General features: G+C 45.1%; 1 protein-coding gene across 2 annotated transcripts; it reads right to left on the reverse strand.

Moving 5' to 3' along the window:
* Positions 1-779: 779 nt before the first annotated feature.
* Positions 780-11,421, reverse strand: LOC127466203 (acyl-CoA (8-3)-desaturase-like). 2 transcript variants are annotated; one of them, XM_051776804.1, is made up of 12 exons: positions 11,134-11,421; positions 8,659-8,769; positions 8,177-8,374; positions 7,322-7,423; positions 7,061-7,189; positions 5,914-5,974; positions 5,732-5,808; positions 4,762-4,859; positions 4,355-4,451; positions 3,708-3,787; positions 3,218-3,343; positions 780-2,492 (listed from the first exon to the last, which is right to left on the reverse strand). In XM_051776804.1, exons 1-12 carry the CDS (start codon positions 11,404-11,406, stop codon positions 2,441-2,443), a joined length of 1,404 nt encoding a protein of 467 aa, XP_051632764.1. In that variant the 5' UTR covers positions 11,407-11,421; the 3' UTR covers positions 780-2,440. The 2 variants fall into 2 exon arrangements, with proteins under 2 accessions (XP_051632764.1, XP_051632765.1); XM_051776805.1 differs by lacking the exon at positions 11,134-11,421 and adding an exon at positions 10,524-10,839.
* Positions 11,422-18,150: the final 6,729 nt, after the last annotated feature.

Raw genomic sequence — 18,150 nt, forward strand, 5'->3', positions numbered from 1 at the left:
GTTCTTCCTGAGCCTGGAGAACTCTCTGGAAAACTCTTCTTGAGCCTGGAGATCTTCCGGCAAACTCAGCACATTCAGTTCTGGTTATGTTGATTCAGGTCCCCTTTCGCTCTTCCCCTTTAGGACTCTGAATCTGTGTTCTTTTTCCTGGTTATTCAGGCATTTGGTTTATTGTTTTGTGGATGTTTCCTCTTTATTGTAACAGAGAAAACACAGGAGTGTCCAAAGTCTTAGGCAGTAAAGCAGAACTTAGAGAGACCATTCTCTTCAAAACTGTCAACTCCCAGACCATCCCAGCCCAGAGAGTAGCTCAAATCTATCTCTATTTTCAAAATTAAACATCCAGATAATGATTGTTCTGACTCTGAGCATTCAAAAACAAACCCAAGAAGCCTCAATATTGCTGAACACTCACAGCCCACTTCAGCAACAAGTGGAGTTTCTTCTGCTTACCTCTTTTGCCACACTTTTTGTCCAGTCCCTCTCCAGCTCTCTTGGTGCCCCTTTAGGCACTGGAAGGGGCTCTCAGGTCTCCCCAGAGCCTTCTCTTCTCCAGGCTGAACACTCCCAACTCTCCCAGCCTGTGTCCAGAGCAGAGGGGCTCCAGCCCTCTGATACAAAGTCATGCAGCTTCCAGAAATCAGGAGTAGATTTGTTTTTCTTTTTCTCCTCATTTTGGAGAAAGAGGTTTATGACAGTTCTTTCTCTGCAGCTGTGGATGGGGATTTGTTCCATGTTTTAGAGAGTGCAGACATATTTTACTCTGGTGACAGCAATAATTGGTAAGATAAGGAATTTTATTATTAGTCTTTCCTCCATCAACAGTTCTAATAAAAGGGAGAGAAATGGAGCAGGGAAAAAACAAGGTAAAACAATAACTAAGGTCCATTTTATTTATGGTCTTAATCAACAGGTATTTAATGATTATTTTATTATTTCCATTACAGTTTTATCCTGTGCTTAACAACACTCTTGGTCTGGGAAGATGCATTTCTTCCATTCCTTCACAAGTCATTCTGATCTTGGATGTTGGTTGGCAAAAGCACCACATGTTCCTCAAGATCAACCCATCCCTTCTGGGTACTAATCCCTGGGGTAACAAGGTGATGGAGCATCCTCATTAGTGATGTGGCAGGTGTTGTATCCTGCTTTGGCATCTGTATTGTTGATGTGGTAAATGAAAAGACCCTGGGAAAGGCACTAAGGCTATTCCAATAAATCCCACAGCACATGTTCCCTTCTTGTGGTGTGTTTGGAAGGCACAACATCCAAGAGAGGAAGAACCAGCAACGTTTTGGCTGATATGAGCCTGTGGATACCCAGCTGACTGAAAAGTTAAACACATTTAAACAGTGGCCCACCCCCTAACACTTTCCTAATTTCATTAGATTTGTCTGCAGCTCTGACAGGAACACCTCATGCTCCCTGGGCCAGGAGTCAGGAGTTGTCTCCTCTTAACAGAGGTTTAAAAAAAACCTCCAGAACTTCAGGTGATCACAGACTGATTATGATCACCCTTTTCATAGAATGATCACAGAATGGTTTGGAAGGGAGGGGACCTTAAAAATCATGTTGTTCCATGGGCAGGGACACCTTCCACTAGACCAGGTTTCTCCAAGCCCCCTCCAATCCAGCCTTGAACACTTTTGCTTCCTTAGTCACCCCTGTAGGGATCCTGAGTATGGATGTGACATATTCCTATCTCTTCTGACTTTCACTAATGGGTTTGTAACACTCCAAAGTCTGGCACTGTGGAAACCACTTGCAGATTCCCCATGGGATGTTAGCAACGGACAAATAACCCAGAGGCTTCCAAAGGAGACGTGGAGGGCAGCATTCCCACAGAATATGGCATGTGGAATCACCTCTTTTTTCCTGTTTCTTTACCTCAGCTAGGTCCTATTCCCAGAGTACTGCTGCCTGCACCTTCTCCACCTCACCCACATATATACAAATTGGTTTGGGGGTCTCACTAACTACAAACAGGTATTTGAAAATACTAGACCTACCCAATTCCCAAGAGCTTCCATATTTCACTAACTCCCACATTCCTTGATTTCGTGCTGTCTCAGCATTCTTACACTCACAATGAGAGCCACACCAAAAAACCTATGTTAGATAAGAAACTCCCCTCCTAAATGAAGTATCAGCAGATGGAAAGGAATCTGTTCCCTGTCTCAAAGCTGCCCCCAGCTTGGTGGAACAACTTCCTCCATTCAGCTTTTCCCCATAACTCAGCACCAAAGAGGAATGAAAGAAGCACAAGAAGAATTAAGAGCACATCTTTACAAAAATCCATCAAATTAATTACATTCATCAGTGGAATCAAGTGGTGCCACCTCCTCCCACCTCTAGCTTAGCCAGCTTGGCCTCCTCTTCACGGTGACCACCACGGGAGGCAGCAAGGCTGGGGAATTCCTCTGCAGGGATCCACTGCTGCTTATTTATGCAGGTAGGCATCGAGCCAAAGTTCCCCTGAATCTTTCAAAGAGCTGCCAAGAGAGAACCACACTTCTTTAGAGACAAGAAAATGAAATACAATGTCCTTGTGGGAAGAATTTCCACCTAGAGATAAAGCAAAGGAGATCACAGAATGGTTTGGGTGGGAAGGGACCTTTAGAGGTCATTTAGTCCAACCCTCCTGCAATGAGCAGGGATATCTTTAGCTCAGGTTGCTCAGAGACCTTCAGAGACAAGGAAGTGTTGGTTACAGACCCATTGAAAAGAGGAAGAAGAAACAAACCAGTGGGGCTACATCAGACAAAAGCTGGAAGGTTAAAGCAAACAATGTAATTACTTAACTAGAATGAAAATAAAAGGAGCAAGTGTGAATTTTTGATGGAATAACAAATACCTAGGGGCAAGGAGGGGAAGAAAGGAATAAAAAACCAAAGAATGGATGACAGTTAAAACTCATCTTTATGGAAACATCGCTTTTCCCTGGAGACAGAGGTACCAGACCTGGCATCCTATGCACCTCTGACTTCAGAGCTGAAGGAAAAGGAGCTCTGCATTGGGTCATTCCCACGGACACCTTCTGTCTGCTGTGACAGAAACCAGTGCCGTGGCTGCACAGTTTTCCCATTCTTTTCATAGTCATCTATATCACCTACTCTTCTGTGAGCCAAGCTGACCCCTCCCCTGGCCTGTCTGTCCCATTTTCCCTCCATAACACTGGAAAACCCTTCACTTGGGGACACAGTGGATGGATACTTACTGCACAATGTCTGCAAAGGCCGTGAGCAGGGGCTTGCACTGGTACTCGATGCCATGTTTGGCACACAGGGACTTCACCAGAGGGGCCACCTTCCAGTAGTTGTGTCTTGGCATTGTAGGAAAAAGGCTGCAGGAAAACAAGAGTGGGATTCAATGGCATTTGTCATCACCTTACAGAATTCCTGGCCCTCTTCTGTGCTTCTAACCCTTGGAGTGCCCCAACCTCCATTTGTGTCACAGCCATCAGTGCTTTGCAATGCCCCTCTTGTGCCACTGATAATTCCCACCCCTGTGCATTGCACCTCTTATCTGAGGCCATGGTGGTGCTCACTGGTGCTCCAAAAATCTTCTGTGTTCCCATTCCATTCCCATACGAAGAACACAAGGTTTCCCCATATTATCTTTTCTATCAGCCTTGTAGGTTCTTCAGCCTTAGTGTAACTAGCATTCCTGGAAACTCCCTGGTATTCCCAACCCATGTTTTAACTCACTGGTGCTCGATTTGGAAGTTCAGATGTCCACTGAACCAGTCATTGAAAAAGGACTGATGAACATTACAGGTTGCCTGGAGCTGAGGGAAAAGAAAAAAAAAAGTAATATTTTAAGTGCTATTTTAGGAATGCCCCCTCTCAAACCCAACAGCAAGCAGGTACAGGTTTCTCATCATCATGGGAATTCTGGCTGAACACAGCAACTCCAAGAGTTCTTTCCAGTCCACAAGAGATGGCCAAGCTGAGATATGTGATTGTCAGGGACTTAAGAGCACAGATTTGACTTCCCCAGTGAGATGAGCCACAACAACCCCGACTTTCACCTCTCTAATTTAGAAAAATTTGTAATGACTTCAGAACTAAAATAAAACAAAGCACAAAAGAGATCTGGACCATCCTTCCACTATCTGAAGGGCATTGTAACATCTTTAATTATTCCTCTTGAGACTCCTGTGCTCAGCATTTGAAGTGTCAAGCACTTCTGCACCTCTTTCCTGGCACTGATCACGCCACACAGTGAGGACAAGCTGCTTGTGTTTCCCTCTCTCAGTTCCCACCACTTCAGTGATCATCTCCCTTGGGCTTTACACACCCAGAAGTGTAACTTCTCCCCTCAGAGTCACAGATCTCCATCAACAAGGTCTTACCTGGGTAGAGAACCAGTCCACATTCTTATCATAATCGATGTGCATCGGGATGTGATTCATTTGTGTAACCCAGACAAACCAGTTACTCTCTATAAACCTGTGCACACAAACACATAAAAAACCCATTGCAGGTCTCACACCCAACCAAAACAAATCAGCACAAAACACTTGTACATACACAAGCTGTGTTTTTCTTGACAAAAGGAACACCAGGAACCCCAAACATCTGATCAGATCAGACTTACACACACCTTCCACCTTCTAAAGACACAAAAGACAGAAAACCACCTCTGTCTTGCTGAAAGGCATTAGGAAAGGGAGCCATGAGAAAGATAACCAGGAAGCTGAAGAAAAGCTGAGTAAAAAACTGGGTAAAGAAAATGTTGGAATTATAAATTGAATGATACCTGACTAACAGATGGAGCCCCAGCGTACCCTTCACCCCCAGGAAGGGCAAATAGGTGAGGAAGAATCGGATGTAGAAGGACAACATCCAGGCCAGGTCCTGTAGTACAGGGAACAGAGAAAACTTCACTAAAAGGAAGAATTTCTGGTTTCTGAATTTACCATCACTCCCTTTAAAACCTCCTTCTATTAATTGACTCTTCCTCCCTGGCCCCATCACAAAGCAACCTGACACCAGCCATTCCTGTGCTTGGGAATTATCCTGGTTTTATGAGCCCAGCACAGGGCAAACACCAGCCAGGACATGCCCTAAAGCATCCTATTTTCCTCTGGATCTAAAGAGAAACCAAGCAGTGAGAAAAGCAAAACCCCAGCCAATTAAAAGAATAACGAGCTCTGGTTTACCTCCATCTCATCCTTTTTTGTTCCACTTCACATTTCTTGCAATCTCTTCTTCCCCTCATGTTCATTTTCTCCTGACCATCCCGCTTCCCAGGCAGGAATAAAACAGCAGGATGCCTTCTCTCTAGCCCCATCTCAGAGAAGAAACTTCTTTTTTTCCTGAATTTTTTCCAAAGTCTCTAAAAACCACGCTGTTCCTCAAAGTCCTAACAAGCCATCTCCCTAAAAACTCTGAAAATCTACTACCCATTCCCTGATTCACTTCACACTGAGCTGTGAGGATTCCATTTTAGGCTTTCTGAAAGCTACTTGATTTTTAATGTATCATTTTGCAAAACAGAGTCTCACCAAGTCCTCCTGCAAAACCCCTTTGTTATCCAATGGATCTTTTATAGACAAAGGCTGTGTGGAAGGTACCCTCACTCCCCCAGCAAACATTACTGCCCAAATCATATTCCCACAGAGATACACAGCTCAGAGTTCCTCCCAGTAATTCCTTACAGTGGAATTTATCCACAAATCAAGGAGAAGTCACCCCTGCTGTCCAAAATTGTGCTGGAGCTGACTTACCACCCACTGCTTCCTCTGCACGGCGAAGTAGAAGATGTACCACTGAAAGTAAAGAGGCACCAGAGCTGGGGGACCAACTAGAGTGGAAAAACAGATTGTAGAGGCATTAATTATCCCAGTGAGATGGGCTGGAAAAGGAAGGGGCTGCTGTCCACAGAACTGCAGAGGGGTGAGTTACTCACTGATGAAGAAGTACTTGTGCTGGTGGTTGTAAGGCATGAATTTCTTCTTTTGCACACCAAGCTGTTAAAATAAGCAAATTACTCAGTCTGTGGCTGCTATGATGTGTTTTCACCCTGCTTTGGGTGCACAAGAGGCTGGGCACTCCCTTGCAAACTGACAGTGACCTGCACAGGAACCTCCATCCCTACAGAGGGCACAAGTTGCCTAAAAATGCTTAAATCGAAACCCACATGAGGCACTGAAAACAGTTTGCTGCCAAATGGATTTTCAGGGAAAAAACCCCCTCCAAAAAATAACCTATGATACTATTAATAAAGATGACAGCGTGTACAACTCCTACCTATTTGCAATTAGTCTTCAAAGCAGATAAATGAGCACCTAAACATTAAACTGTGTCCATGGGAATGAGAGTGAATAGATTATCCTCCCTCTGAGACTGCTAATTTTTCAGTGTTTGCTGTATAAACATAACAGATCATGTCACTGACTTCCTTAGGAATGCCATTATATCCCTGTACATGTCTAAACTAATTCCCAATAGCCCATCCCTTAATTTCAATGAAAATCAGAGCATTTAAAGTGACATTTTGAATTTATATGACTATTTTTTTAAAGAAACAGCAAATGCTAAAGCCATTCAATTATCTCCTGAGTTGTACCAGAAATAGAGCTGGACTCCAGATGGGAGCCACTCTGACACCCACTGTCAGGCTGAGACCACCAAAATAGCTTCTTTGATCAGTGATTGTAAAAGTTCCAGACAGCCCTTGCTTTTCATCTGCTGCTTCATTCCCCAGATCACTACAATTAGTCACACTGAGCTTGGTAAAGAGAGAACAGCTTGTCATTTTATCTTCATACCACTGCGAGTGTCTCAGCAGGGAAATATGAACTTGTAATCATGGCAGATATTTCATTCTTATTTTCTAGCAGAAATAACTTCTAGTGAAATTTTAACGATATAAAGATCTCAGAAGCATTGAAATATTGAGGTACTACTAAGGAATACTGGGAATTAGTGAAAGGCAAAGTAGCACTATATAAAACTTGCTCAATGAACCAAATGCTCTGCAGCCTCCAAGCTCTCTGCAGCTTTCCAAATTTGAATCCCACTGCTGCAACCTCTCAGCTTTTATGAGGTCTCACCTCTACAGAGAGTGTTTTCCCCAAAGCAAAAAACAAGGGGTGCATGTTGACGTCGGGGTCCTTCCTGAAGCAGTTGGGTTTAGCGTGGTGTTGGAAGTGGAGGTGGTTCCACCAGCTGGCTGGGGCTCCCTGTGGGAAGGGATGAGAAGAGAGTGCCCTAAAAATGTATTCTCTGCCTTTAATCCTCCCTGTCCAGCAGCTCCTTGGATTTGCTTTCTCCTCATTCTGCTCTTGCAGCCCCTCCCAGCACCCAGTGCCCACCTTCAGATGGCCGATCACGAACTTGTGCACCCAGTGGTTCCACCTGGACTTGCTAAAGACTGAGAGGTGTCCAAAATCATGCTGGAGCCAGCCAGCCTGGGCCTGGAATTAAAAAAAAAACAAGCAACAGTGTAGCTGAGGGAAAAAGAAGTGTCAGGAGGGTCTGCATCTGAAAAGGGCTTTATTCTCCCACGCTCCTCGCAAGGTATCCCTGGATAGCAAGAGCACTCCCACTAGCAGGACTCAATCCAAACACTCCTCTTTTACTACAAACCAGCGTACTCCAGACTTTGCCTAATGACTTGTAGTCCTGGATAGCTGTTTTCACGAGGAAGGAAAGAAATCCTGGGAGAAAAACAGCCACGATGCCAAGAAACAGCATTTATTCCCTCACAAAACTGCACTGAAATCAGCAACAAAGTCTCCTTTAAGGAGCAGCTTGCTGCTGCCTCCTCCGAGTACTTGTAATTCCAAGGGGATCAGCTGGCCACAGGAGGAATAGCTGGGGCTTTGAGAGCTGCTCTGTCCTCTCCTCTAACTCCCTGCAAGTTCCCATGGGAACGCCGTGGCTTGGCCCCTGCACACAGCCTTGGAGTTCGGGCACAGGGGAGCTCACAAGGGGAGCATGGCTTTCATAGTATGAGGGAGGCTGGAATAAGGAGGGCTTTGATGGAATAGGGGGAGGAAAAAGCAGGGCAAAGCCTGCTCTATCACAGCAGCCCTGAAGTTTTGCCCCTTTGGTGGAAACCAGGAAGAAGCAGCATTTTGGGGAGTCCATGATATGATTTCTCCTGTGGCAATGAGCACCTAAGACCCAAATGTGGGGTTTGGGGATTATTTTCCCCAGCTCCTTACCTGAACAGTGCCTAAAAGCACTGCAGAGAAGAGGAAAGGCAGCGTGGATGCTCCAAAATACCAGATGACGAGCCAAGCTGCAACATCCAACAGCAGGATGTGGCAGAGATACAGGAGGAAAAAGGTGTGGTTGGGGTTGAGAAGCCCCATTTTCTCAACCACTGCACGGAGCTCACGGAAATCTTCCACCAGCTTTTTCTGTGGGGAGACCCAAAAGCATTTGCTGGTCAGAAAATGCCTCAGGAACTTAAAGAGCAGCAGAGTTTCCCCCCTCAGGGATGAAAAAGGGAAAAGCTGAGGGTCACCTGGAGACAAATCTTCACCAGAAAATACTAATAATGACGTAGAATGAAGGGGAAACTTCAGCCAACAGAGTGATTCCAGGAGATACTACGATATCATGTACAAGGAATTCTGGCTGCCAGCAATAGAAATTAAATAGCTCAATTTCAACCCAGATCCCAAATTTTTAAGACACTTACATTCTTGCTGGGCTCAAAGCTGGGTTGATCTGGTGCCAGTTCCCCAATCAGCAGTGGGCTCATGTACTTTCTTACCAGTGTCTTGTCAAGATGAAAAGCGATGAAAGGATCCTGAAACACAGACACAGGAACGGGATGGAGAAAAACAATCATTCAGGAGGCAGAAGAAGAAACATATTTCGTGGTATACTGGACTCAGCAGAAAGCAACCCAGCTAAGGGAGCTGGCTCAACTAGATTTTACTGCCACAAATCTTATTGCCTTCTTCACACCATAAATGATCATTGAGCAACCTGACCTAGTGGAAGGTGTCCCTGTCCATGGCAGGGCCTTAGAACTGGATGGTCCCAAAGGGCCCTTCCAGCCCAAACCATTCTGTGATTCTATGATTTGAAGCTCAGTTCTCTGTCTCATTTTCAGTCTGGATGGTTCTGAAAAGGCGTTTTTCCAGCCTTACCATTCAAAAGATCCCTGGCAGGGAAATCCATGACTTTCATAATTTAAATGTAATGTCCTTCTCCATGGCAACCAGGTGAAAAGAATCACTAGTGACTGTTATCACATTCTATATTATACTCACATTCTATCCCTACATTTAAATTACAAATCCCTTGAGCACACAGGGCAGTTTGACATCTAATTCCTACTGAAGATCTCCCATTTATCCCCTTTTCCACATTTTTCTCCCAACATTTATTTCCCTCAGCCTAAGGATGTTTGTTTCCTCTTTTCTGAGACAATATTTGCTTATTGTGTGTCACTGTGTAATCTTCCTTCACCATGTACTGTTTTATCACTATACTAGGTCATCATGTGCTTTTAAAATAAATTGTGCTTTTAAAAGATCTCTGGTCAGGAAAGGGGTTAAAAAACTGGCTCATGTTGCCAGCTCTGGGTCAGCTGTAGCATCCTCTCTGCTCAGGGTTACTGAATAAAGGAGGGAAAGAGAGAGTCGAACCAACATTTGCATTTTCTCTTTGCAAAAGGGGAAAGAAAATAGGGAGGAGTACGTGGCCAGATCAGAGGAGGATGGTACCACACATTTAAACCAATCCTTTCCATGGGGGCTGTAAAACCTGGCAGTGCAATCCCAGCTGGAGGTGAAGGGATGGCTGATTGTACCTTCTAGAAATCAGAACACTCCAGAGGCATTCAGCAAACCAAAAGTGCTCTTTCTTCACTTCCCATTTTTTCTTGGTTTTGAGGAGTCTTGTTCTTTTCAATCCCAGGACAAAACTGTCGGAAAACAAAACTTGGCAGGGGTTCCTGAGTGGTCAGCAGTTCAACTGCATCCAGCAGTGACAATGATGATATCACCTAAGGAATGCAGCTGGCTGCAATCCCACCATCCAACCATGCTCACACCATGTGCTGACCCTTTTCTGATCACAGAATCACAGAATGTTTGGGTGGGAAGGGTCCTTTAAAGCTCATTTTATCCCCCCCTGCCATGGGCAGGAACATCTTCCACTAGCCCAGGTTGCTCCAAGCCCCATCCAACCTGGTCTTGAACACTTCCAGGGATGGGGCATCTACCACCTCTCTGGGCAACCTGTTCCAGTGATAGGGCTTTGCAAATGCACATGTGCATCCTGAACTCATGAAGTGTGTGTGAAGTGTGCAAATCCACATGTCATCTTCAGCCTTAAGTGATATTTATCTGATGAGATCTTCACATGAAGATCTGAAGTTCCATCCTTTCTGATCAGAGACAAAATTGAAACGTAGCCCATCAAAACTGCTCTTGATGTAGATTCACATCCCATCCCCACCCTTGGGTCCAAATAGGTACATTTGGAGAAATTAACTTTCTTCTGTGAAAAACATAAGTAGATAAAGGAAAGAAACACACTGAACAAAGTCACCCCACATCCAGCTCGATCAAACAGCATCTACTCTGCTTCACAACAGTTGCTGGCATCCAGGCATGAGTGATTCATTTCTTTTGATGACTGAAATACGACCTTCAGTAATAATTTTTGCTCTGGTGCCATCTCTTGGAAACACGGTGCTCGGTTCTTTAAAGTTCCAGGAGGCTGGATGTGCGTCCCTGCACTTGCAAACAACTCTGCGTGCGCACACACAGCAGTGTCACTGTGAAACCCGCCTGTGCCACACCTGGACATTTAATAGTCTTATTGACTCTGCGTGCAAAAATTAGGGAGAGGTCTTCCCCCAGATTAAAGCCCGGTTGCAGTCGCCCTATTCGCACACTTTTGAGAAATTCCTTTTCGTAATTCCTTTAAAAATGTTTCCTTTTAAAAATAGTCCCCCAGGAGAAGTGCGGGGTGTGTATATTCCTTTGCACATAGAAGGCAATTCACACCGTCCGTGTGAACAGAGTATCTCCTTAAACGTGTTAAACACGAGCTGCTCGCTGCTGTTCCCGCGCCCGGTGATCCTCCCCCGCGCATCCCTCCTCCAGCCCGCCCCGGGATGCCGGGGATGGATCCCCCTCCCCCGCTCGCCCCTCACCGTGGCGTCCTGCCCGGCGTAGTGGCTGATGACCCGGGAGCCTCCCGGGTGCCTCCGGCAGAAGTGGCTGATGTCGTACACCTTCCTGTCGATCACCAGCCAGCGCTCCTGCGGGGCCGGCCCCCGCCCGTTCCGCTGCCCGATCTCCTCCCAGGTGAAGCGCCGCAGCCCCCGGCCGGGCTCGGAGCCCTCCATGGCCCGGCTCCGGTGCGTTCCCGCTGGGCTCGGCTCGGCTGGGCTCAGCTCAGCTCGGCCCGGCTCCTCCTCTGCCATTCCCCCACGCCCACTGGGCCGCGCTCGCCGTGCGACCGCCCCCGAGGCCGGAGGGACCGGGGGGACAGGAGGGGAGCGGGGACCATGGGGGATTTGGTGATGGACATCACGGAACGGGAGGGAATTCGGGCTCCCGCAACAGGCGTGCTCGGCTGTCCAGGCTGGAATGATTCACAGAATCATTTAGTTTGGAGAAACTCTCTGGGACCAACAAGCGCTGCCGGGGCACGTCTAACCCATGTCACGGAATCACAGAAGTTTTCGGGTTGGAAGGGACCTCTGGAGATTACCCAGTCCAACCCCCCCTGCCAAGGCAGGGTGACCTGGAGTAGGCGACACAGGGAGGCGTCCAGGTGGGGCTTGAATCCTTCCAGGGGTGAAATTCCGCAGTGTCCCTGGGCAGCCTGTTCCACTGCTCTGCCACCCTCAATGGAAAGTTATTCCTCGTGTTGAGGTGAAACTTCTTGTGTTTTAGTTTATGGCCATTGCTCCTCATCCTGTTGCTGGGCACCACCGAAAAGATGTCCCCAAGTGCCACATCTACCTGCCCTTTAAATCCTTCCAGGTCATCCCTCCAGGTGACTCCACCACTGCCCTGGACAGCCTATTCCAGGGATTGACAACCCTTGACAATTTTCCCTCATATGCAGCCTAAACCTCCTCTGGTGCAACTTTAGACTGTTTCCTCCTGTCCTGCCTTGTTACCTGGAGAAGAGACTGACCCCCACCCGGCTACAACCTGCTTCCAGGGAGTTCCCCTTCCCCACACTCACGTTGCTTCTTTTGAACCACTTTCACAACCTGTTTCTCCTTATTTCTGGGCTGAGGATGCCTCATCTTCCTTACCCTGAGTTTTGTTTCCCCTTTGCAGCAAACCCCTCCCTCTCTTCCATCTGTCCTGCCTCCCCCTTCCAGCTGCCACAGCCTCTTCTGTTCCTATGGCTCCATTTGGCTGCTCCTTCCTGGATATGCAGCCAGAGGGAGGAAAGGTGTTGCCACAGGTATATATGACATAACAACCCTGCAGCTGATTCTTCATACAACAGACTATTGAATAGTGTTAGAAGATGAATGATGCTAAAAATCCATCTGCGTGGGACTTCATGGATATGAATTACAAATGTACATTAAAATGCCTCCCCCCACATTCCTCTCCCTCCTCCCTTTCCATAGTAGCACCATTCTTCTCCCTGATCTCTCATTATTGATTCCAAATTTCTTTGTTTTCATTCACACCTTCCAGTCTGACCTAGTTACAGCAATTCCAGTTGAATGTAACCATAGAAACAAAGAACCACCAGGCTGCATCCCTTCGTGTTCCGAGCATCACCTGATGGCTACATCACATCTTGGAATTCTATCCCTGCAAAACACTTGATCAAACATACTTATTTCCTTCCCTTTAGCAATGCCACAGCTAATGCAGTGAGCTTCTACACATTTTCACTGTCAACCTTGAAAGAAAAGGTTCTCTCCTGATCTCAGCAAAAATTAAGTTTTTTTTTATGTTGGCTCTCAACCATCTCACCAGAAAACACACTAATAAATGTTTAGCATATTTTAAAATATAACAATTATATTCAGAACTGTGCAGTAACTATTTGTTTCATATTTTTTTCTGATTATCTGTTGCACAAAATAATAATAGTCTTAAATTTATTTGATATTTATGAGTTTTCCTCATAAATACTGGGGCAGAAACACATAGAACAGTTTTATTTTTTCTATACAACACATTAAAAGAAAATAAATTCTTCCTACACAAGTTAAACCTTTGGAAACTTGTTTTTTTAAGGGCCACTGAGCTTGATAAACTGCACTCCTATTCCCCTCATATGCCAATCTCTGATTTCAGCTATAAAGGGTGTTAACACCTTATTAACACATTTTCTCAGACAAATTATACAACAATCCTTGGAATTCCCTTCAAAGTTTCTTCTGACATAAAATCTGTGTCTCTGCTTGTTTTCCCCTCAGCAGATGATTCAACCCGAGGTAAGACATGGAGGCTACTGGAATCATCCAACCCTAAGCAGTGAAGGTTTTCATGTCCTGCTATGAGTTGCCAGTCGCCAGCAGTGGTTGTTTCTCCTGCACTTGCCACACTCAGGATCTCAATGGGTGTCTCAGAGACAAGAATGGGATCTTTGTGATAAAGACTGCAAGGGAAATCCAGCTGCCCTTACACACTGGCCAACATCCTGCATCCAGCTGTGACTCTTGGCATCCAGACAGTCTCTGTTGGAAGACAATTAACTTGGTAAAAGGAGACCTTCAGTGTCCTGACGCCTTGTTTACCTCTACTACTCCCATCTCCATATCTACTGTCACGATCCAGCAGTGACCCAGTTACCCAGGCTATCAAAGATCACCCAAAATCCAAGGGGAGATAAGAGATGTACTTTGATTCAGGCTTCTGATCTGGCTGCAAATCATTTCTGGCATCTCAGATGGCTGGGGATCACCAGAAGTTGGAGAAAATGTATTAAAATTCCTTATGCCACTGCCATGATTTGGCTGTAACATACTTTAAAACATCCAAGAGACCTGGGTGATGAGGGATCACTAAATATTCAGGCATGTGGTGAGCAAACCAGTAATCAGGGAAGGAGGAGATGGATTGAAAGGAGAGCAGCCTTTCTTTTACCATCAGGGAAAATGAGTTAGAATAGCAGATGATGAGGTCCGAAACCGCAAAAAAATTTAAAGAAAAACTAACAAATGCTGAAATACAGTTTAAAAGAGCAAAGTCTAAAAGAAGAACCAGTCGTTGGCTTTGGTTCAGACTAAGAAAAGCTGAGGATGACAGCCCATGGGAACTGTGGTGGTGTGATTTACAAGCTGCTGTCATCAGTGCAATTAAAACAGCCATGCTGATGAAGCAAATGCCGGAGGAAAACACTGATTTTATCATTGTACTCCTACCAGGGAAGAGCTTGAAGCTCTTGACAGCTCGCTGCACCAGGCTGAGGACCCACTGGAAGGATTAGTGTAACACCAGAAGAAGTGGGAGAAACTTGAAATATTTCCTCTATTCCTGTTGTATTACTGGGAACGAGCTGTAATAGTTGGACAATTTGGCCTAAAAGAGTTAGTATTGTACCTAGAACTCTTTTTTTGGATTGGTAACACTTTACACCAGCAATAAGTTCTTGATTTTGCATATAAATTATGTATCTTCAGCTCATATTAACTTTATGAGGTATTTGCTTAATTCTCTGCCCTAACAACTGAGTGTTAAAATTTAGATGCAAAAAATAAACATGACAAAGGGAAAGAATTAATATAGTATAGTGTGAATTACAGGAGGAGGAAGATTGGGATTTGGGAGCAGTTTACATCTTGCCAGAGAAAGCAACCAGGAATATGTAAGGGATGAGATAAAAATAAGCTTATTTTTTGTCCTTCAGAAGAAGTAAATTCAGATTAGTAACTGAGGGAGTGAGGCAGTAATTGTTTAGACTTTTATACATTTGAAAATAAAATCTGAATAAGGAGAAAAGGAAAGAATCTGATGATAGCAGGAGAACATTTGTAGGACAGAGTTTTCATTAGAAATTATTACAAATGAGATTCTACTGTAAGGCAGCACTAGAACAGAGCATTTCTCTCCTTATTCCTGTCCTGGTGGGGCCTTGCAGTGCCTGCTGCTTTCTGTACTCCAGCAGTGTGAGTCTGTCCTCTGCTTCCTTGGCAGCCAGAGCAGTTTGTGCCCTGACCCTGATAATCCTCCTGCCAGCCCAAGATCCACTGCAGAATGTGGAATCCCTGCCAGTCAGGGCACAATGGGGATTTCTGTTTCTTTGCTGGTTGTTTCCCTCGTAAAGTTACTCAGCTCTCAGCCACTCTCTCAGGACTGGAACAAGTGCCATCAACACTGGAATATGTCAGAGTATAAAATATCAACACATCTAAGATAGCTTTTTGTCTTTATTTAAAATATATTGACTGCTACAGCATCCCTACCTAACCTACCTAACTGGTTCTCTCACCTCAGGTTCCATGTTCCAGCATCCCATTCCCCAGCCTAGTTAGGATGTGATTTAGCTGTTTCCCACTGTGTTTGAATTTATTATTCACCCAGTTCAGAGCTCCTCAGCCTTTTCTTCTAGTGACAGGGAGGGAAAACGTGGGATCCTTTCTCTCCTTACATTTGTTTTTCCTTGGCGGAGTAGCTAAAGGTATCTAAAAGTCTAAAGATGCAGCTAAATCTGATCCTCACTGTATTTTTCTCCCAATATTCTCAGTTTCCACTTTCTGTCTTAGCCCGTCCCATTTTTCCTCTTCACGTACCTGCTCCCATGTCCTTCCCACACACCCCTTGTTCACTGCTCTCTCCTGCTGCCTCCTTTTCCCACCACATGTCATGGATCTATCCATACCAAGTGACGGATCTCATAGTTTAAAATGGGGGGAAAGGAGGATTTTCCCTCCATCCATGGGGACTACTGCACAGTTACAGTGCATTTCCAGGCTGGGTGCTAATGTCAAAATCAACCAGGTATTAATGGAGACTCCAGTCCTTTCTAAAAACCAAATTAAAAGAAACTTACCTGGTCTTAGCAACTTCTACATAAAACTCAGTAAAGGATGAGACAACAAACACATAAAAGGCTGGTTTTTACTACATTTTTAAAATGTAGTTTCCATTTCTTTTACCTTAAACCAATGCATGTCACAGTGTAAAGATATCTGAACTACCAATTTGTCCTGTTTCTTTTCCCATTCCAGTCTAATCTAGCATGATATCCTTGACTTACTCATTAGCTTATGTATTTCTACATCACCCTGAGGAGCAGACACACCCTTCTATGTGTGCTTCCTGCAAAAAGGAATTCTCCCTCCACTTCACACTCCTCTGCATCTCCTCTTTCACATTTTGTTTCCTTTCATGTTTCTCACCTTTTTTTGCCCCCATCTTGTGACTATTTGGTTAAACTCAGGGCTTTTATGTCTCTCACACAAGCTCTTTGTGCCATTAAAGCTACACCGAGCAGCCACTGCAGCCTTTCACCTACTTGGCCATGGAGCAGAGTCTGTTCTCCTCTCATTGCCGAGGCTGCTTTGTGTCCCAGGAGCCAAAGAAAACTGGGAACAAGTGCTGCATGAAGCCTGACAGCCTGACTGGCTGTGCTGCTGGAGGATGAGAGTGACAGGGATTATTTTATAGGCATCTTTCATTGACTTGTCATGAAGTTACTGTGCAATTATTTATGGGAGATATCCAGATGAGGAGTTCTGGGTGCTGACTTTGCTTCTATGCCCATCTACAGGGAAAAGAGGCATGTCCAAAATGTACCAATCTACTTTTCAGCTCATTTTATAGGATCAACACAGTCACAGAGTGGTTTGGGTTGGAAGGGACTTTAAAGCTCATCTCATTTCAACTTCCTGCCATGGGCAGGGACACCTTCCACTATCCCAGGTTGCTCCAAGCCCCATCCAACCTGGCCTTGAACACTTCCAGGGACGAAGCTTCCACCGTTTCTCTGGAAAACCTGTGCCAGGGCCTCACCACCCTTCCAGGGAAGATTTTCTTCCCATTATCCAATCTAAATCCACCTTCTGTCAGTTTTAATCATTCCTTTCTCTTTGTTGCCCACTGGGCCTCTCCATCCTCTTGGACATCTCCATGTTCTTCAGCTTTACAATCTTCTTCTATATGGAATTATAATGCAATGTGGTTTGCAAAGGACCTCTGAGGGTTAAAGCACAACCTCCTGGCTCAGGGCAGGGCCGTGGTCCTCCTCAGCACAATCACACAAACTAGAGAACCAGATTTTCAACTGCTGTTACCAGGAAAATCACCATTTGTACCTAGCCAGGATCAAGATCCCAAAATTCAAAGAACTCAGAAAGTGTCACAGTAAACTTTTCCCACATCACAAGCAGTGAGTTTCAGGTCCACCTTAATGCAATGTCTTGCTGTAATTTAGTATGATCCTGGTCAGAGGGCTATTTTGAACCAAACTAAATAAAACTAGCAAGTCTTAGGAAAACATTCCTTTCATTTCTGACTTTCCTCACCCCACACCACAGCAAAAGACTCTTTAATAGGCTGAAGTCCTCCTGTAGCACTAACACCAGGCAGAAGCAGAGAAAAGCTATAGCAGGGCTTGGCACAAAGGCAGCACAGAGTGGCTCTCACTAGTGTAGAAGTTTTTGTTCTCTCCCTTTGATCTCTGTTCCTGTTGCCTGAGTAGGGGGTATAGATGGAGAAATGGAGAGGAACAAGTAATCTTTAGATTTAAATTGTTAGATTTTTAGATTTTAGATTTAGATTGTCAGCTCCTCCAGGCTAATGGCAGCAGGGAAAAACAGAATATCCCTTGCCTACGCCTGCTCTAAACCATGGCTTGGGCTGGACAACAGCACGAGGACTGGAGGCACTTTGTGCTTTCACTGGTCTCACCCCGTGCTTCCCTTCAGCATTGAGGTGTGGGAGTTGGCTAAAAAGAAAATTTCATTGTGAATTAAAATATTTCATGTGAATTAAAACATTTGCTAGGACAAGTGGAATGGTTTAAACTAAAGAAAGATATTTAGATTGGATATTAGGGAGAAATCCTTCCCTTGAGGGTGGTGAGGCCCTGGCACAGGTTGCCCAGAGAAGCTGTGGCTGCTCCATTACTGGAAGTGTTCAAGGCCAGGTTGGACAGGGCTTGGAGCAACCTGGGCTAGTGGAAGGTGTCCCTGCCCATGGCAAGGGGTGGGACTGAATGATTTTTAAGGTCCCTTCCAACC

This window comes from Manacus candei, unplaced genomic scaffold, assembly GCF_025592945.1.
Source record: "Manacus candei isolate 608988 ecotype Guabito, Panama unplaced genomic scaffold, ASM2559294v1 h1tg000009l, whole genome shotgun sequence".
In the NCBI taxonomy this organism is placed as follows: domain Eukaryota; kingdom Metazoa; phylum Chordata; class Aves; order Passeriformes; family Pipridae; genus Manacus; species Manacus candei.